The sequence below is a fragment of the Natrix helvetica genome (assembly GCF_964273705.1).
Source record: "Natrix helvetica genome assembly, chromosome: 3".
Classification (NCBI taxonomy): domain Eukaryota; kingdom Metazoa; phylum Chordata; class Lepidosauria; order Squamata; family Natricidae; genus Natrix; species Natrix helvetica.
The window spans coordinates 38,046,738-38,072,785 of NC_138549.1; the positions used below are offsets into that span (position 1 = coordinate 38,046,738).

General features: G+C 38.5%; 1 protein-coding gene across 1 annotated transcript in view; it reads right to left on the bottom strand.

Annotated features, from left to right (window-relative positions):
- The window catches only part of GABRB3 (gamma-aminobutyric acid type A receptor subunit beta3), a gene marked incomplete at its 5' end in the record, with an annotated part of 141,101 nt that overhangs the window by 34,663 nt on the left and 80,390 nt on the right, over positions 1-26,048 (bottom strand). Inside the window, one exon of the mRNA XM_081949520.1 lies at positions 14,261-14,481. Within this exon, the coding sequence (XP_081805646.1) occupies positions 14,261-14,481 (221 nt within the window). The remainder of the gene's footprint in view (positions 1-14,260; positions 14,482-26,048) is intronic.

Below are 26,048 nucleotides of genomic sequence, written 5' to 3' on the forward strand. Positions count from 1 at the left end.
CCGGAAGTGGTCTCCTTAAGTAGTATTCTTAAGTAGTACTCTAAGCTCAGTATTCTTCAACATCTTCATCAATTATTTGGATGAGGGGATAAATGGGGAACTCATTTGCAGATGACACCAAGCTGGCAGGAATAGCCAACACTCCAGAAGATAGGCTTAAGATACAGAAGGATCTTGACAAACTTGAACATTGGGCACTATCTAATAAAATGAAATTCAATGGTAAAAAGAGTAAGGTTCTACATTTAGGCAACAAAAACGAAATGCACAGGTACAGTATAGGTGGTACCTTGCTCAATAATAGTAACTGTGAGAGTGATCTTGGAGTCCTAGTGGAGAACCATTTAAATATGAACCAGCAGTGTGCAGCACTGCCAAAAAAGCCAACACAGTTCTAGGCTACATAAACAGAGGGATAGAATCAAGATCACGTGAAGTGTTAATACCACTTTATAATGCCTTGGTAAGGTCACACTTGGAATACTGCATTCAGTTTTGGTCTCCACAATGTAAAAAAGAAAGAGTGCTGAGAAGAGCAACAAAGATGATTCAGGGACTGGAGGCTAAAACATGTGAAGAACGATTGCAGGAACTGGGTAAGTCTAGTTTAATTAAAAGAAGGACTAGGGGAGACATGATAGCAGTGTTCCAATATCTCAGGGGTTGCCACAAAGAAGAGGGAGTCAAACTATTCTCCAAGGCACCTGAGGGTAGGACAAGAAGCAATGGGTGGAAACTAATCAATGAGAGAAGCAACTTAGAACTGAGGAGAAATTTCCTGACAGTTAGAACAATTAATCAATGGAACAGCTTGCCTCCAGAAGTTGTGAATGCCCCAACACTGGGAGTCTTTAATAAGATGTTGGATAGCCTTTTGTCTGAAATGGTATAGGGTTTCCTGCCTAGGCAGGGGGTTGGACTAGAAGACCTCCATGGTCCCACCCAACTCTGCTATTGTATTGTATTGTATTGTATTGTACTGTACTGTACTGTACTGTATTGTATTGTATTGTATTGTATTGTATTGTATTGCATTGTATTAATAGCAATAGGAATAGTACTTAGACTTATATACTACTCCTTTGTGTTTTACAGCACACTTTGAGGTGTTTACAAATGACAACACATTGCCCCTAGCAATCTAGGTCCTCATTTTACCAGCCTTGGGAGAATGGGAAGCTGAGTCAACCTTGAGCCAGTCAGTAGCCACAGATATATTTGTCTTACATGATTTTACATCTGTATTCTTATGTCTGTTGAGAAGGCCTCATGATATAGATTTTTATATTTAAAAAAGTACTTTTGCTTGTTGCTGTTGCTATAATGAATTTTGGTTGTTAAGTTTATCTGGGTTAAAAAAAGCTGCTAAACTATTATACAATTCACATAGATGAATCTTGGGTTCAGATTCAAATCTGGCTCATTTGGAAAAAAACAGGTGATATCTAAATTGACTTCTTACAATCAGCATCTATCTGAATCTTTCCCCATTTTGACATATAAGTACTCTAAGGTAGGAAAAGGATTAAGTAGATGAAGTACTGTAATTTGGTAATTTACAGTGTTCTTTTTTTAACAATAGTGCACACCTTTATACCATAACTCTATGCTCAGTACTTTGAAAAAGGATTATTAAAAGTATATATTGCAGAACATTGCTGCCATTCAATAATCTTCCTTATATATGAGATTTGGGAGACCTAAGAATCAGTATACTGGAGTCCATGTCTTTCTAATCTCCTTTTTTTTCTGTTACTTTGGTGATAATGGAATAGAGAACACATAAGAAAAATAAAAATAAATATTTTTAAACTTGACATTAACTTCCTAAACTCTGAATCTATCTTTCAAAATTTAGCACATTACGAAATTACTTCATAGCAAAAAAACAAATAAAACCCCTACAGAGTAAAAAGAATCCCAAAATATATCTTTTCCCAAAAGAACATCTTTTTCTACCAAAACCATTACATCAGTTGTTCTAAAAAAATTTGAATTTAATGTGCACATTGAAAAATTTATCTTACTTTCCACTAAAAGTCTTTAACCTACTTGTATGAAACTTAGAAGGACTAATATTCTTGTAAAAGATAACTATATATATCTTTTTATTTTAGATATAGATTCCATTCAGTTTCAAAGATAACTATGCCTATACATTTCATTCATTTTTAAATATAAGGCTAATGCTGACAGCTTTATTTTTAAACACGTAAATTACATAAAATAAAATCTTGCATTTGTTACTCAGAATTTGTTAAGTGTTATATTATGAAGAGTTTCCTTTCCTGCCAACATAATCTAATTCTGTTAAGAAAGTAAAATGTGAGGCCTTTTGTAGATATCTAGTGAAAATCAATGAAACGCAAAGAACTGAAAATTAAATCAGTAGGACAATTAAATCAATATGATGGTAACTGAACTGTTTTTCCAATCTCTATCATTTTAAATCTGAATTTGGACAATCTTAGTAAATACATATAAAACAAATAACCAGCTATGTGACAACAAATTGCATGATTAGGTCCTGTAAATAATTTACCACATAATAAAAAAAGAATTCAAATAATAATAATGAAATGCTATCCTCCACTGAAAAAAATGGTCTGTGATTAAGGCTAGAAACTAGGAAAGTGTGAGTTCTAATCCCTCTTTAGGCATGAAACCTGGCTGGGTGACTTTGGGCCTATTTTCACAAAACTAAATGGAATGTCATTTGATAGTGGGGATGTATACTTTTCCTTGTGCCCATCTGAATTCTGAGACTAAACTTTTGATTATTCTGAGACTAAAAACATAGACTAGTCAAAACAGAAAATATTTTAAAAACAGATAATCACAACATCTTCCAAATACTGGATAGAAATTATGTTTATATAGGTAATGATACAAGAAACATTTGGACATAATGAATGATTATGGTTCGGTGTCATGGAGCTAGTAAAAGAAAGCATTTAATCCAAATGATCCAATTTAATGTAATATTATTAATCCAATGCAGAGGTGGATTGCTCCAAGTTTGGCCCGGTTTGGCCAAACCAGTACTGAGGGTGGCGGAAGGCTCTGCCCACCCGCGCAAGCGCAAGCGCGAGCAAACCGGTACTAAACCAGTTAACAACCCACCACTGATCCAATGAATTGTAATCACTATACTAGTATAGTGTGGTGTAAATAATATAATGTAATATAAACCACAACAGTCAATTGGAGCTATGGAGTGCTCTTTTATGTCTGGAGTCATGATGTAACTTTCTTTACTTGTCATCCATATTAAGACAAATATGTATCCTATTTTCACTGATGATGTTGGTGTGATTTTTTTTCCCACCACAAAATAAGTAATAAACACGCTAGTCTAATTTGGATTGTAATAACATTACAAAAATGTAGAGTAGAGAAGAATCCCCCTCCTCTTTCCTGCTATTCACTATCATTTGAATATTTTTGTACATCCTGAACCTGAGAATGTAGTATGAAATATAAATATTGAATATCAAATATTAAATATTGATTTAAAAAATTGTCATCTCAATAACAAATTCTACATACATGAATGGTCTTCTTAAGATTATACTTTCACAGTTAATTTCAAAAGTGAAAATGTCGGAGAGATGAATTAGGATAAAAGTGTTGAACAGCAAATGTGCATTAGTGCTATTAAGGATATTATAAAATTAACTTTAGTATGATTATCTGTAGATTTTAGACCTATGCAATGGATCAGTCTCTGAAAAGTCCTTGGAGAATATAGAAATGAAACATTTCAAATTGGGTACATCTTTTTATAAGAGTTGTAGAGAGGTGTGATGTTTGCACTCCTGCCTACTTTGAAGGAGTTTTTAGAGAACTAAATGACCATTGGCTTACCTGAAGGGTCCTTTTCTGTGCATTGCCGGAGAGTCCAAGCATGGGTTAAATTAGTCTGGTTTGCCCTAGGACTGAGGAATCTTTTTCCTTGGCCACGCCTCCTGGTCCTCCTTAATGCTAGATTTTTGACCAGTTCTGAAACCAGTGAAGGCTGATGGTGTGATGAAACAATAAAAGTAGTCCGAGTTGATGTGATGGTCCCAATTCCCTGGACCCGAAGACCCAGGGCAGGTTTGGACTCCCCCGCAGTGCACAGAAAAGGATCCTTCAGGTAAGCCAATGGTCATTTTCCTGTGAACTGCTTGGAGAGTCCAAGCATGGGACATACCCAAGTTAAATGTCACTAGGGCGGGAAAAAGTTCTGTCCTGGGATTTGGTCGTGGAAACACCCCTCTGGAGAACCGACTTGCCGAACAATGCCTTGGCTGAAGCAAACATGTTCAATTTATAGTTTCTGACAAAGGGTAATGGGATGACCACGCAGCCACCTGCAGATTTCGTCTATTGTAGCCTGGGTTGCCCAGGCAGCAGTGGTGGCGGCACTGTCCTGGACTGGTGATCATACGCCACTGCAATGCACGCTCTTAGCCATCTGCCGACAGTGGAAGATGTTACCTTTCGTCCCATGGACCCTGGCTGGAATGACATGAAAAGGGTCTCCAACCTGCAGAATTCAGCTGCCCAATTGATATATCTGTGCAGGGCCTGTCTGATGTCCAGAGTGTGCCAAACACGTTCCCTCAGGTGCCTGGGGCATGGGCAAAAGTTTGGTAAAGTTACCTCTTGCGCCCTATTGAACCAAGTGTTAATTTTTGGGATGAAGGCTGGGTCCAGGTGAAGTACAGCTCTGTCCGGATGTATGATACATAGGTCCTCTTGAACAGATAGAGCCACCCATTTGGATATTCTCCTTGCAGATGTTATCACAATAAGAAAGACTGTCTTAAGAGTGAAGTGCCAGAGAGAAGTTGTGTGAAGAGTCTCGAAAGGAGCTGAAGTGAGAGCCTATAGGACCACCGATAACTGCCAAGTCAGGTAACGATGGACCACCGGAACGTGTAGATTGGAGGCACCCTTGAGGAAGCACCCAACCCTTGGTAGTCTGCTGAGGGGCTGAGCCAAAGCCCCAGACCAAATGGTGGATAAAGCAGCGACCTGTCGTCGAAGGGTGTTGGGAGCAAATCCCCTATTGTGGCCCTCCTGTAGAAAGTCCAATATACGGGGAACTGGTGCGGTGACTGGATCAAGCTGGAGGTTGTCGCACCACTTGGCAAAGGTGGACCACATGGAGTCATTAATTCTGGTCATCTAAGATCGCCTGGATGCCTGGATGGTATGTATCATCTCTTCTGACAGGCCGTCCCTCCTCAGGAGGTCCCCCTCAAGTGCCAGATGGTCAACTGGAGCCACTGAGGATCCAGATGGATGATGGCCCTCTGGCTGAGGGAGACCTGGTTCTGAGGGATTCGCCATGGGCTGGACACCGACAGGCTGAAGAGGTTGGTGTACCAGGACCTCTGGGGCCAGTGAGGCACTACCAGCAACATCTCCACCTTCTCTGCAATTTTGCAGATCACTTGTGGCAGAAGAGGAAGTGGAGGAAATGCATCAGTGGTGGGTTTCTGCCAGTTCGCACCGGCTCAGTAGAACCAGTTAGTGAAATTTAACAATCCGGTGAGAGGAGTTTCGACCGGTGGACTGGGAAGTAACTTCTGGAATGCCTGACCCGGCCCTGTTGCTTGCTCACTCTGGCTGTCCAGTCACAGCTCGCTCGCTCCCCCATCTGTCCACACTAAACTAGCCCAGCCTGCCGCTCACTGATTGGCTGGAGTCCAGCCAATCAGTGAGAGAGCTGGAGTTGACCTGTTTAAAAGCCAGAGTCTTTCTCGTTCCCGAGCAGCTGTCGCATTGTGCTTGCTGATCGGTTCTCCCTTCACTTCAATTCGCCTTCCAGCAGCTTGCTGCTTCCCTCAAGTAAGCAACTAAGCGTGAGAGGGGGCGGCAGGAGGCTAGCTTACGCCAGCTCACGGCTTTTGTGAGGGAAGGCCTTCCAGGCCTTGCCTCGTGAAATCAATGAGCTGGTGTACGCCGTGTGGCAGAAAGGCACTGGTCGGCAATGGCGCCGGCAGCGGCTTTCGCACGTGGCTAAAAGCGGGTGGTTGGCAGCAGCGGCGGAAGCCGCGAGCTGGCATACGCCACGCGGCCAAAAGAGGTGGGCAGCGGTAAGCTAGCTTTTAAAAGGGAAGACCTTCAGGCCTTGCCTCGAGAAAGCCGTGAGCTGGTGTACGCCACGTGGCCAAAAGCGGGTGGGCGGCGGAAAGCTGCGAGCTGGCATATGCTGCGTGGCCGAAAGCAGGTGGGTGTCGGTGGAAGGCTAGCTTTTGCTGCTTTTGCTAGGGAAGGCCTTCAGGCCTCCCCTCGCGAAAGCTGCGAGCTGGCATATGCCATGCGGCCAAAAGCCATGAGCTGGCATACGTCATGCAGCCGAAAGCCCCCCGCACCCCTTCTCCAGCATGTTGGTGCATGGTTTATGTGTCTCAAAGTGGCTGCTTTTCTATGGGCAGGCCAGGTTGGTGCAAGGCAGCTTTGCCAGATTTAGTGTGTTTCACCCTGGTTGTTTAGGTAATTGTGTGGTGGTTGCTGGTTCTGTGAGCTTCCTGGCACTGTCCTTTATAATTTCCCACAATGCCTTGATAATGTTTATTCCAGTGGCTTTGTCTTTCCTGTCCTCAGGGTTAGGGGGAAAAGTGGTTTCATTTGCAGTCTTTTCGATCCTTATTTTTTGGTGGTTTTTTTGGCACTGACATAGTTTATGTGGGTGTGTAATGTCCCGCAGTTATCTACACATTAATAATGATCAAGAACTAATAATATTTCCTTATACATTTTAGTGACCTTTCCTTACATAATTGGTGTTTTCTTTCATACTTTTGGATTTCTAATTTTTGTTTCTGTTAGTTAGCAATTGCTAAAACAAATCCCACGTGAAAAAGTATTCAAAGCCTTCTTGATTTTAATTGTCAATTTATTTATTCCTGCAGATTGTAATATTTATTCATTTTCATATCTCTGTTATTCCACTGTTTTGCAAACACAATTCCAGCAGCTGCTAACATGTGTAAAATTAAATATATATTGTACTCCCTTTCAAATAGCCAATAAAATATTTCTGGTTTTAATTCCACATCTTGCTTTACCATTGCTTCTAATCACTAGCTTCTGAATAGCTACTTGGACTGACCTAAGTACTGAACCTAATTCATATATTCCTGTTTTTTGGAAGTGAGAACTAAATTTGAGAAAAAGGAAATCTGTATTGCTCTGGGATATGACCTATGACATTCATTCTTGAACTAACTTCTTGGATGAAAGGCTATATCGTTCCTGTTTGTTTATATCTTTCCTGTTTCTCATCCTTCCTGAAAAGACTGTACATTGTTGGTTGAAAGCAGAGGTCCCTTCTGTTACCTGTAGTCCTCAGCTTACAACCACAATTGAGTCCAATATTGTTTTATTTCTTTTGCAGTTAGTATTATTTATTTTTGTACTTATTTTAACCTTATTGTAGTTCATCCATTGGGGCAAAGAATTCAGTGACATCGTCTTGGCCACTCCCACCCAGTCACATGGCTGGCAAGCCACTCCCACCCGGTCACATGGCTGGCAAGCCGCCCCCACCCGGTCACATAGCCAGCAAGCCACTCCCACAAAGCAGGCCACACCCACAGAGTAGGTTCCAAAAAATTTTCAAACCCAACACTGAAATGCATATAACAGTTCATGAGGCCACCTGCAACAGAGAGCATCCGTCGCCTCTGCCCGTAGCGAGTGGAAGCAGGAAAAGAATCGTTGTAGCTGCGTTTTCTCGCAGGTGGCAAACAGGTCAATCACTGGGGTGCCGAATCTGTGGGACAACTGGTGGAACAGGACCGGGTGCAATCCTTGAAATAATTTTGAAGGTTTTACATAACTTCTGCATAAAAATTATAATATCTACAACTTACGGTACATTAATGTGATCAGTAAACTGAGCACCGGCATGTAAAATGTATTAGTATTGTAAGAATTAGCTGTTTTATTTTATTTTATTTTTTAAAATATCACGATTTCTTGCTGAATTCCTAATGAGCTCATAAGATTTAGAGGTCTAGGCTGAGAAAGTTGAGATTAGCTGGTGTAAAGCTACATAATTGCATATCTAGCAATTGTGTGTATAGGCTGAGAAATTTGTTAATCTGCAGGTGGATCATAAAATAGATAATAGATTTTAATGACAATTTTAATAACTAATTTCACGGTAAACAGTTTTATTGAATGTGTATATATAGACAGGTGGATATCAAAAAAACATAAGCTAAATGGAAGATGAATTACATTGACACAAGGAAGGGTTAAAATATTTCTGAAGAATTTACATTACAGAATATGGATGAATGGACACATTTATAAAAACTGGAACAACTTCACAGCTGGTCTATGGCTTCAGGATATTTTTTTTTAGTAAACATCTGTCAATGCCTGAATAATTCTCTAGGCAAGGTGCTCAGGCATATTTACCATAAGGAAAATTCATGTTTTCAATATAGCAGCAACAACTGTAACTTAGAAGAGACATTAAATAATCAAATAATTAACCATGCCCCAAATCACAGCACATTAAACCAATGGGCAAAGTAATTTTAAAAATGCATCAGTCTGGTTTATAAAAAATACCTTATAATACTCTCCTGTTATTAAACAGGAAAAAACAACATAATAATACCCAATTGTTTTAAGATATCATTAAATCTATGTCAAAGATAATGTTTCATTTTCTGATTAATTGAGAAAACATTATTTGCAAAAATAGAGAAATTGCTTATTTCTATAATCCAATCTTTAGTACCTGGAATAATGTCAGTTCTTCAATTTCTCCAAATAATTTTTTGGCAACCTTTTGGTATAACGATTCTTCAAAGATAGTCAGGTTCCACATTTTAAAATACAGTTCAATAAAATATTAACTCATCGCCTAGACCAGCGACGGTGAACCTTTTTTGGCTTGCGTGCCGTAAGTGGGGAGAGTGCAGAGGGGGTAGTGTGCGGGCATGCTGCACCCATAATGCAATGCGCGCTCCCCCTGTGTGCATGCACGCACTACAGGCACTCCCCCACATTTTTTGCATGCTTTTTCTGCCCTCCCCAGGCTCCAGAGGCTTTATTGGAGCCTGGGGAGGGCGAAAACAGCCTCCCCCGCCCCCACGGAAGCCCTCTGGAGGCTTGAGGGACCTTCAGGGAGCTTCCCTGAAGCCTCTGGAGCAGTCAAGATTAACGTCCGAGCAAACCGGAAGTGACTTCTGGTTTGCTCGGAGGGTCGTTTTGAGTGCTCTGAAGGCTTGAGGGATCTTCAGGACACTTCCCTGAAGCCTCTGGAGCAGTCAAAACGAACCTCCATGCAAACCAGAAGTCCGTTCCCAAACTTCTGGTTTGCCCATAGGGCCATTTTTTTGTGCTCTGGAGGCTTCAGGGAAGCTCATGAAGCCTCCGGAGGGCCTTCAGGGGGAGAGGCTCTTTTTGCCCTCCCCAGGCTCCTATAAAGCCTCTGGAGCCTGGGGAGGGTGAAAAATGGCTTTAAAAAAGGGTGAACTCAGCTGGCCAGTGTGCACGTGCGTGCTGGCCAGCTGACAGGGCAGCGCCTCGCGTGCCCTGACAAATGGCTCTGTGTGCCACCTGTGGCACGCATGCCATAGGTTCGCCATCATTGGCCTAGACCCCTTCTTGAGGGAAAGAGACAGTCTAAAATCATGAAATATAAACAAAATCAATAAATAAATAATATCTTGATCACTGTGGGATTTCCATGTAACTGTTATATATTATATAACACACACAGACAACCACCCCCACCCACCCCAACACACACACTTGTAATTTTTTTTACATCTCCAGCAAAGAAAATTATATGTTCTTTGTGGACTTCTATAAACTTGAAATAAAGTTTTAATCAATTTTAATCTCAAATCTATTGAAACCAGTTTAAGGTTTTTGAAGAACTTGCAACTCCTGATATGACATTATCAGATATTCCAATTGTTTAGTCCTTAAATCCCAGAGGTGTCAACAGTGCTGCAGCAGAGAGAATCCCAACTTTTTTCTCTCCCTCTATTCACAGCAGAGCTGTGGCACATGTTGCCTAGTTATGGGCCCAGCCTCCTCTGCCCTGCAGGATGTGGGTGGGGGAGGGTCCTCTGTTTGGGGGGGGGGATAATTTGGTTGCACTGGGCAGCCTTGGAGGGCCTGTTCATCAGTCTCCTTTTCCTCTCAGCCCTGCAAAACCAGAAATCTCCCCTTCTCCAAGCAGCAACTGAGACTGTGCAGGGGGGAGGAGGAAAAGGAGGCAGGAGAAGATAATCGGACAAGAGAAGCTGAAAGCCAGGAAAGACGGACCGATCCCAATTCTGCAGCATCAGGAGTTTTTGCAAAAGGGAAGCCACAGCTTCCAAAGTCCTTTTAGACATACTTGCCATCAGAGAAGATGTTGGGGGGAAAGGAGGAAAGGGGTCAAAGAAGGGGTCCGCGCAGACATGGCAGCTGGAGAAGCGGGGCGAGAAGCAGAGGGGATTCCCTTGATCATCTTCATTTGCTCCCCTCCCCAGAGGGAAAACAACAGGAGGCGCTTTTTGGGCTGGTGGGGGAGTTGCATGGTCCCCGGGCTGCACCCACGTTTTTTTTAAAATGGTTGAAGTTGGGCCCCCATCCCTCTTGGAGCTCTGCTTGCCGTCCACAATAGATTGCCAGGAAAAAGAAAAGAAAAAGCAGGGAGAAAAGTCTGCAAGATGGTGGAAATGCTCTTAAATTGCTTAGGAAAAGAAGATATATCCGGGGAGCAACTCCCAGGTCCGTTTTCTTTAAATGAGCTTTGAGATGGTGGTGTGTGTGTGTGTTTTCCCAAAAGGCTTCAGGGGTGCCTATCCACACCCACACATTTTTTCCCCAGACACTGCAGTGGAACAAGAGAGAGGGGGGGGGAGAGAAAGGGCCAGTTGTCCTCTATAAGGCTTGCACATGAGGAAGGAGAAGCCACTTCTCTCCCCCAAACCGGTTGGCTTGTTAATTTGAAAATGAGCAATAAAAGAGAAGCACATTTCTGTACATAGCAGAAAGGAAAGGAAAACATTGAGAAATGTTGAGGAGTTGAGGTGTTTGTGTGTGAGTCAGAATTCCAAACTGGAAAGATTGTTTTGTATTCCAGTTAAATTAGAACTGGTTCTTTGTGAAGGATCTGTGAGAATTTTGAAATACTGCAATAAGGCCCAAGGAAAAAAAAGAAGCAGAAAGATTTAATTAAAGGAGAACAGAAAGAATGGTAAAACATCCACTAAAGGCACTAAAGGCCTTTCTAATGTGTTTTCAGTTGTAGGATTGGAAATATTTGATTGACTGTATGCTTTAATGTTGAAAAAGAATAATCTTTATCAGTATAAACAGAGGTGTATTCTTCAAGCTTTAATGAAGTTTGCAAAAATCATTGTAGTAAACTGAATATCACTGTAAAACATCATTTTTCACCAAAAATGCAATTTAATGGAGAGTAAAGTAATATTTTACACAGGAAAGAAAATAATGTATAGAATAGGTGGTGCCTGGCTCAACTGGAAGTAACTGTGAGACGGATCGGTGAGATAGAAATTTATCAAACAGATCCAACCTAGAAATGAGAAATTTCTTGACAGAGCAATTAGAGAAATGGGATGCCTTCAGAAATTGTGGGTATACCATCACTGGAGGTTTTTAAGAAGAAATTTGCCAATGATAGTATAGTATCTCATCTTGTGATTTGGCAGGAATTGGACTAGAAAACCTCCAAGGTCCCTTCCAACTCTGTTGTTCTTTATAAATCTCTCCATTCAGTCTTACCAAGAGAATAGTGATAAACAATATTTGGAGATGTATATCAGATGGACTTCCGACAGCAAAATCTCATCTTATTGGCTAGTATCAAGGGGAAGATGACTTTGAAAATGCTTCCTCTCCCACCATAACAGGCAAGTCGAGGTGAGGACTGGCTGGAAAGGGGAGGAGGAGAAGCCAGATGAGGTGCCCCTCCATGTGAGTGACATCGAGTTAACCATGCTCACCCAATCACATGACCATACCAACCTAGTCACGCCCATCCAGTCACATGACCATCAAGCGACTCCCACCCGGTCACATGACTGCCAAGCTACACCCACAGAATAGGCTTTTTATATTTTAAGAATAATAGAATGATATATGCAATATTATAAGGATTTAGCACTGTTAAACAGATTAGAACGATGTAATGGAATGATGTTGTATGTATTATTTCAATATATAGAATGTTTTGTTTAAAATTAAGGAATAATAATGACAGTTGAAAAATTGACATATAACAATAATGTGCTTATGTTTATCTAATGAACAATTTGTGAGTCGATATATAATTGTAAGTGGTGATCATGGAAAGGACGCACAAAATCTTGTAACCAAACAACATACTCTATGAAATGGAAGAAGGTTGTATGTGTTTTATGTTTTTGTTTGTTTTTGTTTGTTTAAAAATAAAAAAAAATTAAAAAAGAATAGGCCACGCCCACAGAATAGGTAGTAAAAGAATTTGAAACCCACCCCTGTGCTCTAGGTTTGTTCATATGTTGTCTATTTTTCCAAGAACAAATGTAGATCTCATTGAATGTAGAAGTAGAGAAAAATTATAAAAATATAAAAATAAAAATTTCATAGTTAAACTTAGTTCTTGAAGAATTTAAAATTTAAACTTAGTCACTTGAAGAACTACCCTCCAAATTTCATGAAATAAACAAAAGCTAATTCTCCAAAATTATCAATTTTTTTTTGAATGAAACAACTATAAAGCTAAAGGTGAAGTTGCTTTTATACTGATCCTTCATATTAACAATGGGCAAATCCAAGCACACAGAGGCTTTTATTTCAATTTTAAAAAGAATGAAATTTATATCAAAAGGAACTGGCCTTCTGGAAAAGCCTTGAAACCTGATTCTGAGGGTTAGCTTGGCAGCCTGATGGGGATTCTGTGTTGGAGGTTGTTGGTGGTTCAACAGAAAAGATGCCACCACTGTACCAATCTTGTTTTTTGGGTGATCTCTGTACACAATATTTTAATATTTTATATTAAATATTAAACCATACTAATTATGGCTTTAATTATAAGCCAACCAGAGTTACTTTGGGGAGTGAGATAGGTAACACTTACTGTATATTTAATAAATAATAATAAAATAAAAATCTTCACTGATAAGAATCACAATATTTTAGGCTTGAAACATCCAGACAATTACTATAATTACATAAAATTCTGTCAGAGTTTGTTGCATAAATTCAAATCCAGAAAGCACACACAGAGATAACTGATTCGGCTGGATTCATTAACTTCTTTATATACGTAAGAATAGATGAATAAATGTACAATACCAACATGTGGTTCTTCCAAATAAGCCCAAGCAGGAGAGTTACAGGCAAACACAAGCAGCTAGTTTCATTTCAGCAGACAAACCCAGACAGACTGCCTTTTTTTACTTCTCAGAGCAGCAAACTGCTAAGTTTCTGTTTCAATTCTCTGCACAGACTCAGATCTGTTTAAGCTCCCATTGGTTGACTTAGTTGCTATGCCGATTGATTGGCTGACCTTGTTCCCATGTCTCTCCCAGTCATTAATATTTTAACAAATTCTATCTCCTAGCTGCCATCTACTTCGTTGTCCTCATTTGCAACATAGATGTGTAAGCTTTAATTAATTCAGGCCTTGCTATGTAAAGAAGGAGACATATTCTGTTTTTCTTTCAATACCCAGGCCATTTTCCAGGATCTGCATTACCAACAAACAGGATTAGAGTTAAAAATATATAATATTGCCTGCTGTCTCTCACAAATACTGTCTTTTTCACACAAGCACATAGAAACCAAATAGGGACACAGTTTTTCTCTTTATGCTTAGAAAAAGAAAGATACAAAAACGTGTAGTTCTATATGTCTAATCATTTCCTCAATATAAAATCTGGGAAACATGTTTTCAAACATGGAAAGAGCCTTTGATTTACTGTTCACAAATCAGGAAATTAGAACTCCCAGGCAAAGCTACACCAAATAAATCCACTTTTCATACTTGATTTAAATTTTTCAGTTCCTGTATAACTTGTGTTCTGAACAATAAATTCATTGGCAATTGAAAAATAAAACATTGACAATGCTACTTAGTTTCTAGAGACATCTTTTTTAAAAGCAATGAAATGCATAATATGTTATGCATATTATGATCCAATCTAGTATTTAATGTAACAACCTTGTACCAACCCCCCCACTCAATGATCAATATAACATACAAGAGTGAATAATTCTCGATTACATAGCTACAAACCTGAGGCTATATAATACTGTGCCATCTGGATGAAGGCGAATCATTCGATTCTTAACAGTAACACCGTGCACAAACGATTTCTTGTCATTCAGAAAGTAAGTATCAGGCACCCATAGTTGATCTGCTACTCTGTTATCGAGTGTAAGATTGAGAGGAATCCCAGCATAGGCTAGTCTTTTATCTCGCCAGTATTGTTGAAAATACATTGTTAGTGTGTAATCCTGGTGGAAAGAAGAAGAAAAACTGAAGTTAAGTCTTGCTTATCTAGAACGAACTTTAAGTTAGGTTGTTCCAAATAAAAAGATAATATTGTATACATTTCAAATCGGATACCATTTCTCTTCCTAAAAGTCTCTTCACCTAGTATTGTATAAGCTTCAATGAAACATCTGTGGATTGAAATAACATACAAGCAAGAGCTGTTTTTTGTTTTTAGATTTTTCATAACCAAAAGAAGAGACAACTTCCCCAAAATATTCCCAATACTTTAGAAGAAAACCTATCTTTCATAGAAAGTAAATGTCATTACCGTTCAGAGCTACAACAGTTATATTTTACTTTCAGTGCTCATGAACAGTTTCCATTAGACGCATCATCAAAAGGACAATATGCCCCCTGGTGTTTTCTGCAATTTTCTGATGTGGAAGTTAGGAATAAATGCATTCTTTACTAGTGATGTCTTAATTAAAGCTTGGTTTTAGTAGTAATAAAACTGGAAAGTATTTTTATTGACTTGTAATAAGTGACTTAAAAAAACTAAATTACTAAAACCCAAAGGTATACGTGTGTAAAAGCAGATAAGAAATTATAGCACAATATTAGTAATTTGGTTAAACCAAAAACTGTTGCTGTTGTAAAAGTATATATATATATATATATATATATATATATATATATATATATATATATATATATATATATATATATATATATATGGAGGGAGGGAGGGAGGGAGGGAGGGAGGGAGGGAGGGAGAGAGAGAGAGAGAGAGAGAGAGAGAGAGAGAGAGAGAGAGAGAGAGAGAGAGAGAGGCACATCCTAGCTATATTGCACTCTCTTGAGTTAAATCAGATTTCCCTTTAGAGAAGTCCGGTCCAGAAGTAAAAAAAAGGTACTTTTCCCACTCAACAACTGAAAACAGAGCTCAAATGCTGTACTACAGAATTACAGCTAGTAGAGAAACAGTTTTTTTGACACATGCCATTCTATAAACCAAATGGGAAAATAAAGAATGCACAAATTGTCATCTATATAAACTCTGCCTTATTCTAAACTTCATAAATTCTGCACAAATTACTGACTTGGTTTATTTGCAGCAAAATGCATGCTTGGCTCACTTTGAAAAACTTTGCATGTTCTCGTAAATTACCTGCCACTACACAATAAAAGGTGTTATTTTAAAGCCTATATTTCTTTTTGGTGTATATAAATATATTACTGAAAATGTATTTGGTGATTATAAGGAGAAAGTAATAGATTCTTATGTCAAGCAAATAGAGCCATTGGAAATAAAAGTATACTAATTGCAGTGACGTGCGGTGAGGTTTATGGCTGGTGAGGCTGGTCACATCATCAGGAAGGCGGGGAATGGGACCACGTGTGCTGGAGGCTCAGGCTGCCTCAGCCTCCAGCACACGTGATCCCATTCCCCACCTTCCTGAGCGTGCTCTGCCGGCTCGTGCTCCGCAGTCCTCGAAAGCGACTGGGGAACGACGAGAACCTTCCTGCCTCTGCTGGATTTTGTGCGCTCCTCGCGACTGCATATTGCAGTCGCAAGGAGCGTGCGAAATCCAGCAGAGGCAGGAAGGTTTTCGGCGTTCCCCAGTTGCTTTCATGGCTTCGTCATCCAGGAGCACCGACAACATTTCTGCCTCCGCAGCTCCCGGGTGCGGACGGACGGAGGTAGCCAGAATGGCGCCGAGGCAGTCCGGCGCGTGAGCGACCGAGGATCAGGCTGCCTTGCTCGCTCTTTCGTCCGCCCGGACCACCTCGGCGTCACTGTGGCTACATCCGTCTGGCCGCGCCCGGGAGCTGCGGAGGCAGAAATGTTGTCAGCGCTCCCAGATGATGAAGGCACAAAAGCGACAGTCGCGCGAAAGCGACAGTCGCGCGCGAAATCCAGCAGAGGCAGGAAGGTTTTCGTCGTTCCCCAGTCGCTTTCATGGCTTCGTCATCCGGGAGTGCCGACAACATTTCTGCCTCCGCAGCTCCCGGGTGCAGCCAGACGGATGTATATATATATAATATTATATATATATATATATATATATATATATATATATATATATATATATATATATATATATATATATATATATATATATATATATATTATATAATATTATATACTATTATTTCATGAAGAGAGGTGAGGTTCTGCCTCCCCTGCCTCCCCTGACCGCACGTCCCTGACTAATTGGCATTTGAAGACAAACTGACCATAATAACACAGAAAACTAATTTCCATTCAAAGGAACAGACAGAAATGAAAGATTAGATAATCATTAATTGATTAGATTCCATATTGTACTTACTATTATATTAAGAAACCAAGGCTTCAAATTCAAACAAAAATAATTTAAATGAAGAAACTGCCAATAATATTGTAAGATATTAAAATATCTCATTCTATCAAAGACATGTAACAATGTTGCTCCTATAGGGCAATATTATTAATATCTTTTCATTAGTAACGAATGTGTAGTGATTAGTAAAGCAGAGTGATTTTTAATGGCTTTGGCAGAGGGACACAATACAAATTCATTAAATAAGGTACAATATATCAATTATTTATAGCATGAGGATTTGTGTCACACAGGTTTTAAACTGATATTTAACAACTGAGAGCCGAATACCCATTATGTCTAAACTTATATATCAACTAAGTAGAAGTAAGCCATAGTTTATGGTCTGGATTCCTATTTTAACCTTGTAAATTTCTTATAAAATAAGTTAGGCTAATTTGATTCAGGCTCATATAGTGAACCTCCTAATTGGCTAGAAAGTTTGAAGTCTCCCTAGTCTCAGAAAATAATCCAATATCTTTCAACTCAGGAAACAAATCATACTGAGTTGAATTATATATTTTCCCAATAGGGAGGATAATATGAGACTAGACTGAAGCTGCCCTACCTACAGATGAAGCAGGCATGTAAGCAGGGTGGAATCATGTCTACAAGATCCCTTCAGGGAGGTAAATTAAGAAGAAGCCACCTTCTTAAGGAAACCATGGAAAGAATGTCACTTGAACCAGACAAAAGAAATTGGGTCTGAGTGCATGGAAGCTCCCCTCCCTATAAATCCCAGCAACAGCTACCTGATCTGAAGATCAACAAGACAAGATGAGGGCAGCCTTGTGAATTGATAAAACAAGCATAAAAGGGATCCTGAAGCTTGCCCACTTTTTGAGTTGTTTTGTATCAGATTTAGCCTGTAGCTAATGCCTGGCAGCCTGATTCACAAGGATGTTGGTAAGGGTGGATGAGTGTATATTTGCATGTGGGGAAGAGTAAGTGTAGATTGTAACCAGTAAAGTTTGGCTGTTGATTTAAATTCACGAGCCTCCATAAGGTTCTTGCAAAGAACCTTCAGTGTTCGGTTGAAAATGAATTGAGTGAGTCCCTAACTACTTCTCAGTTGTTGACCAGGACTCTGAATGTCTATGTGAGAGTTGATCTTTAAGAAATTGCTGATGTACTATAAATCCAGCACTATATAAAGTGGAGCATAATGATGGGCACCTCATTTTTTAAAATAAATAAGTAACTAAGAATTACAACAATTCCTAAGTGTATTTATTAAAAAGGAAGGCAATATCTAATAAATATAGAATTATAATTTTAATGACAGAAGAACTCTCTCTCTATTTTTGGTCTGGTCATGTTAATCTGGTTAAGCATTGTTAATCCTCCTTCATAATCCTGGCATTCAAATAATTCCAGTTGTTAACTGATTACTCAGGAACAAGACAGGGCCATTCTCAACACCTTTTTAAATTAATTTCATACCAAATGACAACCTGTCGATAATGTTGAGCTGAAGGCTCTTCCTATTAATTAAGTACACAGAGACCACTGCTTTGTTATGGATGGATCTTTTTACCATTCTGGTCAACTAACTGGGAAGAAACCCTGAGGATATTGGACTATTTTTTCCTCTACTTAATAGAAACCTTTATGCTATGATGCAATCACAAGAAAATGAATATATGCTTATCCTGCAGTAATTTTTATTTTCAGATAAATGTATTGCAGACTTCTAGTCCTGTTCAGTTGACATGATAACCAGAGGAGACTGTTCACTATAGACTTCAATGCTCTAGATATGCACAGAAAAAAAAGGAATCTGATGTTTGTCCATTCCCATAATATGATTGGTAACATTTCCCCCATTCTAGCATTTGGTAGAACAGCCATGGAGGCCTGATTAGTTAACTTAATAGCTTGAAGAACTCCATAGCTTCAATTGACTGTTGCAGTTTATATTACATTATATTAATTACATCACACTATACTACTATAGTGATTATTATTCATTGGGTTAATAATATTACATTAGATTTGACCATTTGGATTAAACCCAATTTATTAATAGAGGTTAGTCTACAAAGGTGGGTGTATATGTATGTATATGTGATGAATAATTAACTCAAACAATTGCATTTTAAAAGAAAAATGCTTTTAACAGAAAAGTTTGTTTAACTTAAATTCCTGCCTGGAGTTTTCGAATCTGCAATGGGCAGTCTCAGCCTTGGCATTTGCATAAGGTCAAAACTCTGAAAAACATATTATCTCATTCCACATTTGAATCCCTCTATTCCCAGATTAACATTTGAAGATATAAGATTCAGAGATAAAGCGGATGAGAATGAATTAGCCTTTAAACAAAAAATCAGGGCAGGGCAATGCTGGGCTTGCACATGCTGCTTGATGCAATCTCTGCCTATCTTTTCCCTGAGGGTAAATATTGTCTTTAATTTTCAAATGGTCCTTTGAAATCTCTACTAATTTTTCTATCTACAGCAGAATCTTGCATTTTATATAATCTGGTGAATGCTTTGGTCAAATGAGGACTTGTCTAGCATCTTATCCACTACGTTACTGGATTTTTCTCAAAATTTGCAAAGTACTATATCCTACAACATCTTTACTCAACATAAAATATTTTTGATATATAACTTGCAAACTTCTCAGGAAATTATATTTAAATGTGATATATACATATGATCAATATATCACGATTGACATTTTTATCATGATAATGTACAAGGGTTTCTTTCATCTCATTGTAAACATGCCAAGAGACATAATATAAATTGGGTTAAAACTGATTTCATAACAAGTTCAGATTACAAAACAATTTGTCATAATTCCAAGCAGAACTTTGTCCTCCCAATTTATATTACTAGTGCATCCTCTGATGTGCAGACTATTTAGGGGGAAAAAAGTACAATTGTTCCAAAAGTCTACATCTAATTCATAATTGTAAATGGGTTAATAATGTAACAATTTTGTTCAAAAAGTATATATATATTGTGTTACAACCCCTGGTATGACCCCTGGTATTTATTTATCAGTACAATTACAACACACACACACACACACACACACACACACACACATATATATATAAGACGGCAGCTCCGTTCCCATTTTAAGCCCACAGCTTGAAGATGGCAGGTGTGATCCTGCCGAAACGTTGCAAAGACAATCTCAACCTTACACGGGAAAAGACGCGAATACAACAAAACCAGCATACCTACACCCGTGAAAATCTATGAAAACAAATATATATATATATATATATATATATATATATATATATATATATATATATATATATATATATATATATATATATATATATATATATACACACACACACACATATATACACATATATATATTGTGTACACACACACACACACACACACACATATATATATTGTGTACACACACGGACACGGACACACATGGACACACACAGAGACACACTCATATATGCATATACCAAATTTACTAGAAGTTTAATTCTTTAAGCATTTTGAAATTTCATGGGGAACTGTACATAAATCATGTAATCTGAAAAATGTTAACAGCTGTTTCTAATTATTATCTTTCAAAGGCAGTATTTCCATAATATGACCACACACATGATAAATTACCCTTGCCTGAAATGAAGGTAAAATAGGCAATACAAAAACAAACAGTATGTGGCTGATTAAATAGTATGCTTTCATGTAGAAGCTAGAGAATTAGTCACAACAAATGCTGCCACTTTAAATGCAGAACAAGACAGATATTTTCATATTCTACTGAATTTATAGGGACTATCCCCAATGCAATTTCTGATAGTTATAATGTTTAGAAAACTTTTCCATTCATCCCTTTATCACAAAATATTGTTGCAACATTCTTAACTAACTACTAATATGATATCACATGTTTTTTGTCAGGCAACAAATTACAGTTAGTTATGATAGATGTGAATACAGTTGGTATAAAAACCCTTGAAAAACTACATTATTGTACAGGAGTTTATTATATAATGCACAATAGACATTTCCATCTTTGGATATGCATATGTTAATACAGAAATTATCTCTGACTTCCACCAATGAAAATAGTATCTACCCTTGTTAGTGAAAAGGTCAAGAAGGGATGAAAAAAGGAACATCTGAATAGATAGAACATTGTTACAGTCATAGATCAAAATACAAGGACCAACCAAATATTCACCAAATTTACAATAACATTTACACCTTCCTATCTCACCATTAATGCAACTTTTTCCTGAATGTAGTTCAATTTCAACAACAGTAAACAAAAACATACTGAAACATTTACTTTTTGGCATTTCATTTCTAAATTTAAATTACAATTATTGAGTTGTATAGTAAGCTTTAATTTCAATGCACTATATATATTTTGACTTTTAGCTACAGCTTCAGGATTCAAAACAGATTACATTGATAAAATACAACAGTATAAAACTGACAAGCTGAAATTATATGACTAACAAACAATATTAAGTACAGGGAGATTTTAACCATCCTAGGAAGCAGCAAATCAAAATCTAATTTATGAAAAAAAAAATCTAATTAAAATTGAATAATATATTTAAAAAGTTTAAGCCAGGAGAAGTTAATTAGAAGTACAGAATTTTTAGGAGTGTGCCTCATAATTAAAAGTTATCTAATTAACTGGCTACTTTTTAAGGCTAAGAAGTCTGATTCTTCAGGGTCATTAAAGTTATTCAGTATATTCCAAAATGAAATATGTTGATTATACCAGCATTACTGAATTTTGTGTGGTTTCTAGTATATACAAAAAATTAGGAAATACTTTGAAGTCAGAAAGAGGTCCTGAGAATCATTCCAGATAGAAGAATTTGAATTCTGAAACTCTGAGGATTAATAAGAATCATATGAAAGCTTTCTATTAAATATTTCTATGAAGAATCATAGAAATGATTATATATGATTATAAGAGGGGAAGACAAACTTATTAATCCTTGCATGTTATTTTAAAAACTACACAAAGAGTGTAACTAATACCAGGAAGATAATGATCTAGAGCAGTGATGGCGAACCTATGGCATGCGTGCCACAAGTGGCACGCGGAGCAATTTGTCAGGGCATGCGAGGCCCTGCCCTGTCAGCTGGCCAGGCGCATGCTGGCCAGCTGAGTTCACCTTTTTAAAAGCCATTTTTCGCCCTCCCCAGGCTCCAGAGGCTTTATAGAAGCCTGGGGAGGGCGAAAAGAGCCTCCGCCGCCCCCCCGGAGGCCCTCCGGAGGCTTCAGGGACTGTCCAGAGGCTTCCCTGAAGCCTTCGGAACACTTAAAATGACCCTCCGAGCAAACCGGAAGTGACTTCTGGGTTGCTCGGAGGGTCGTTTTAAGCGTTCCGAAGGCTTCAGGGACCATCTGGAGGCTTCCCTGACGCCTTCAGAGCGCTTAAAACGACCCTCCGAGCAAACCGGAAGTCACTTCCGGTTTGCTCGGAGGATCCTTTTGAGCGCTCCAAAGTCTTCAGGGACCCTCCAGATGGTCCCTGAAGCCGGCTTGGCTCCCGCTTTCGATCTGCCGCCCAACAACCGAACGGAGAAGCGAAGAGGCAGGAGAGATGAAGCGGGAGCCAAGCCGAGTCATTCCTTCCAAGAGGCAAGTTTCCCATCGAATGACTCGCTACCCTAGACTCGAGGCTTCAGTCCAGCCTGTGGCACTGGCAGCCCCCACCAGCTCTTCCAGGGACTCCCAGGCTCCCAGAGCTCCCAGAGAGCCGCTGTGGGAGAGGCTGCCCAGGTTGCCCTGGTGGCGGCAGAGGTTCCCTTTGTTCTTTCGGGTGGGGGAAGCAGGGGGGAGAGGCTTCCTCCGTTCTGTCCGCGCCCCACCTGTGCTGCCCTCACCTGACAAGCACACTCCAGATGCCGCGCAGCTCTGGCGGGCGGTGCCGTGGCTGAATCCCGGGGCAGAGGGCGGTTGGAACTGAGCATGCCTGGCTGTGGAATTCTGGGAGTTGAAGTCCACAAGTCTAAAAAATTGCTGCCTCACCAGCCATAAACCTCACCGCACGTCACTGCTGCACACCAGAACAACTAAACAAAGGAGTTTTTTCCCCAAATGCCATCACTCTGCTAAGCAACTAATCCCCACAACATTGTCAAATTATCTACTAAGACTGTATTACTATTATTCTTTTCTGCCTTCCTAGTACCTATCTCTTTCCTAGTACCTATCTCTTTCCACTTATGACTATAACCATGTTGCTTGTATCTTTAAAATTTATATTGTTTTATTTGTTTTATAATTTGATTGCTTATTAGTAATCTATGGCTATCACTAAGTGTTGTATCTTATGATACTTGATGAATGTATTTATATTATTTTTCTTTTTGTATACTGAGAGCATATGCACCAAAGACAATTCCTTGTGTGTCCAATCACACTTGGCCAATAAAGAATTCTATTCTATTCTATTCTATTCTATTCTATTCTATTCTATTCGATTCGATTCTATTCTATTCTATTCTATTCTATTCTATTCTATTCTAAACCCATGCAATTCTCCAAAATGCTTGCCATAGCTCTTGTATTCCTTCAAGGAATCCATATAATGTCTTAGAGTTAAATGTTTGAGTATGTTTAAGGTATTTTATTGTTTGGTGGGGACTTTTAAAAAGCAAATATTAAGGAAATTTAAATATAGGCCCTATTTTATTAATAGAATTCTTTATTGGCCAAGTGTACATACAAGCAATAAGTGATAATCATGATCATAATCATAAAATACAATCATCATAAATCGTAAGATACAACAGTCACTCATAGGATATTAAATAAAAGCAATAAACATAAATCATAAGATACAAACAACAAATTTGTAGTCATAAGAAGCTAAAGGAATAGGTGATAGGAATAAAAATCCTATCCTATAGGTGATATAGGTGATATCCTATACGTGATATTATATAATAATCAACATAGTATTACAGCCCCACTACATGGTTTGACATTCCAGGGCACAAGATAGTATTGTGAGAATTAGTTGCTTAATAGAGTGATGGCATGATGGAAAACACTGTTCTTGTGTCTAGTTGTTATGGCATGCTATTTCCTATAGCATCGTCTTGATGAAAGAAGTTGAAACAGTTTATGTCCAGGATGTGAGGGGTCTGTAGATATATTCACAGCCCTCTTTCTGGCTCGTGCAGTATAGAGGCCCTCAATCAATGGAAGGCAGGCAGGTAGCAATTATTTTTTCTGCGGTCCTAACTATTCGTTGACATTTGTGTCTGTCCTGTACTTCACAGAATTATTATTGTGGAAAAAATCAGAATAGGGAGTTTTGCTACCTTAGAAAAATGGCTAAATATTTTCCTAGTGCATAAACATATACTGAATACATATAAACATACATATGAAGACATTTGAAGAGATATGACACTATTAGTTCATTCAGGAAGAACTTCTTCTCAAATTAAAATATGAACATTATATAGACTTTTTAAGAGAAGTAATAATAAAAGAAATAGCATTAAATAGACTTAAAACAATGTTGATTAAAAATTAAGTCACTTTGTGTGTGATAGCATTATTTACATCTGATAATTCAGCAGGTTTGGTATTAATACCACATATTAGTATACTAGTACATTAATAACACTTTAATCAATATTGTATAACTTACTTTTGAAGCTGTGTAATGAAATGTCAAAAATAATTGAACTCTTGGGCTTAATAATTCAGTAGGTATATACTACTCTTTGGTCAAAATTATACAAGTGTCCATTTTATAAAAAGCAACTTTGTATCTAAATGTTTAATTAAATGAGAAACTGAATTAAAATTCAATTAAATGAGAAATTGTATTTGGATAGTTGAGTCATAATATTAATATACTTCTATACAGACAGTAAAATCCAGGAAAGTGAGATTACATACTTAATTCAAGTTGAGAATTCAGTTGCTATTTCTCTTTACTCTTCAACCCATTGAGATGACTAGTTCATGAACTTTATAGGTATGATAACAAATGCTACACATAGCTTTTGCATATCAAATTTAAATCACTCCAGAAATAAATTAGATTTAGTGCTCTCTACCAACATTTACACTGTATTTACAGCACAGGCTGTGCATGTGTTTTGACATTATTCGTAACCATGAACCTTGTTCCATGGCTGGATTGGGGTGGATTTTTCTCCATTGCTGCAATGAATGTTACTGAACTGCATTTTTGCTTAATGTAAAAATTACAACTTTTTATATGCTTATGTTTTTTCTACCCTAGGCACCTTACAAAAAGATAAATGTGTATATTATAATTAAGCATGATTCACAAATTATTCTTTTGTCCTTCTTCATTATGAAGCTATACTTCTAAGATTTTATATAGCAGAGATTCTCAAGCTTTGGATCAATAGGAGGAGTAACAAACAAACTTGAGCAGGTTGCAAATCATAGAAGGACTTTTGGAGGGCAGCAGCAGTAGCATAGATGAAAAAGAGCAGAGAAATAGATGTACATTGTAGATTATATCCTACAGCGTTGGACCTAAGGATTAGGAGCTCAAGACTAAGGATGTGTGGATCTCTGCTACTAGATCACTCAGTACAAGAGAAGAAGGCAAGTAGGAAAGAAACAAAGCCTGGAGCAATTTTTGACAGTATTCTAGATTTATCTGAATAGTCCTGAATTTTGTGTGAAGAGTCTCAGACAAGTATTGAAATTTTCATTATTCTATCAGTACTAATATCCATGTTACTATTATCATTGTCATCATCATTATTATGAGTATAATTTCATGTGGGGATGTTACACCAATTAATTTACTACTTTAGTTACCCATGATGCAAGGGTGGCTTCCGGCAAGCACTACTGACAGTTCACTTGTGTGCGTGCTGTGCAGTTATGCACAGTGCAATTAAAATTGTTCTGCGCATGTGCAGAACTGAAGAATTGAAATTCTGTGCATGTGCAGAACTGAAGGCAGTGCCAATGTGCCAACCGGGGAACTGGTTCAGGGGCATAGCAGGCCTGAGTCACTGCCGGTTCCAGAGACACAGGCTGCCAAACCACTACTGGTTCGGCCAAACCGGTCCGAACTGGTAGGAATCCACCACTGCCATGATGCCACGAAGTTTGAAAACTTAGCTTAGAGAAAATTGGGGGGAAAAATGAACCTTTAAACTAGGTATTTTCTGCAAAATAAGCCCAACATAGTATGTTAGCAACATACTCTAAACTCAGTGTCAAACTCAATTTCATTGAGGGCCTCATCAGGGTTG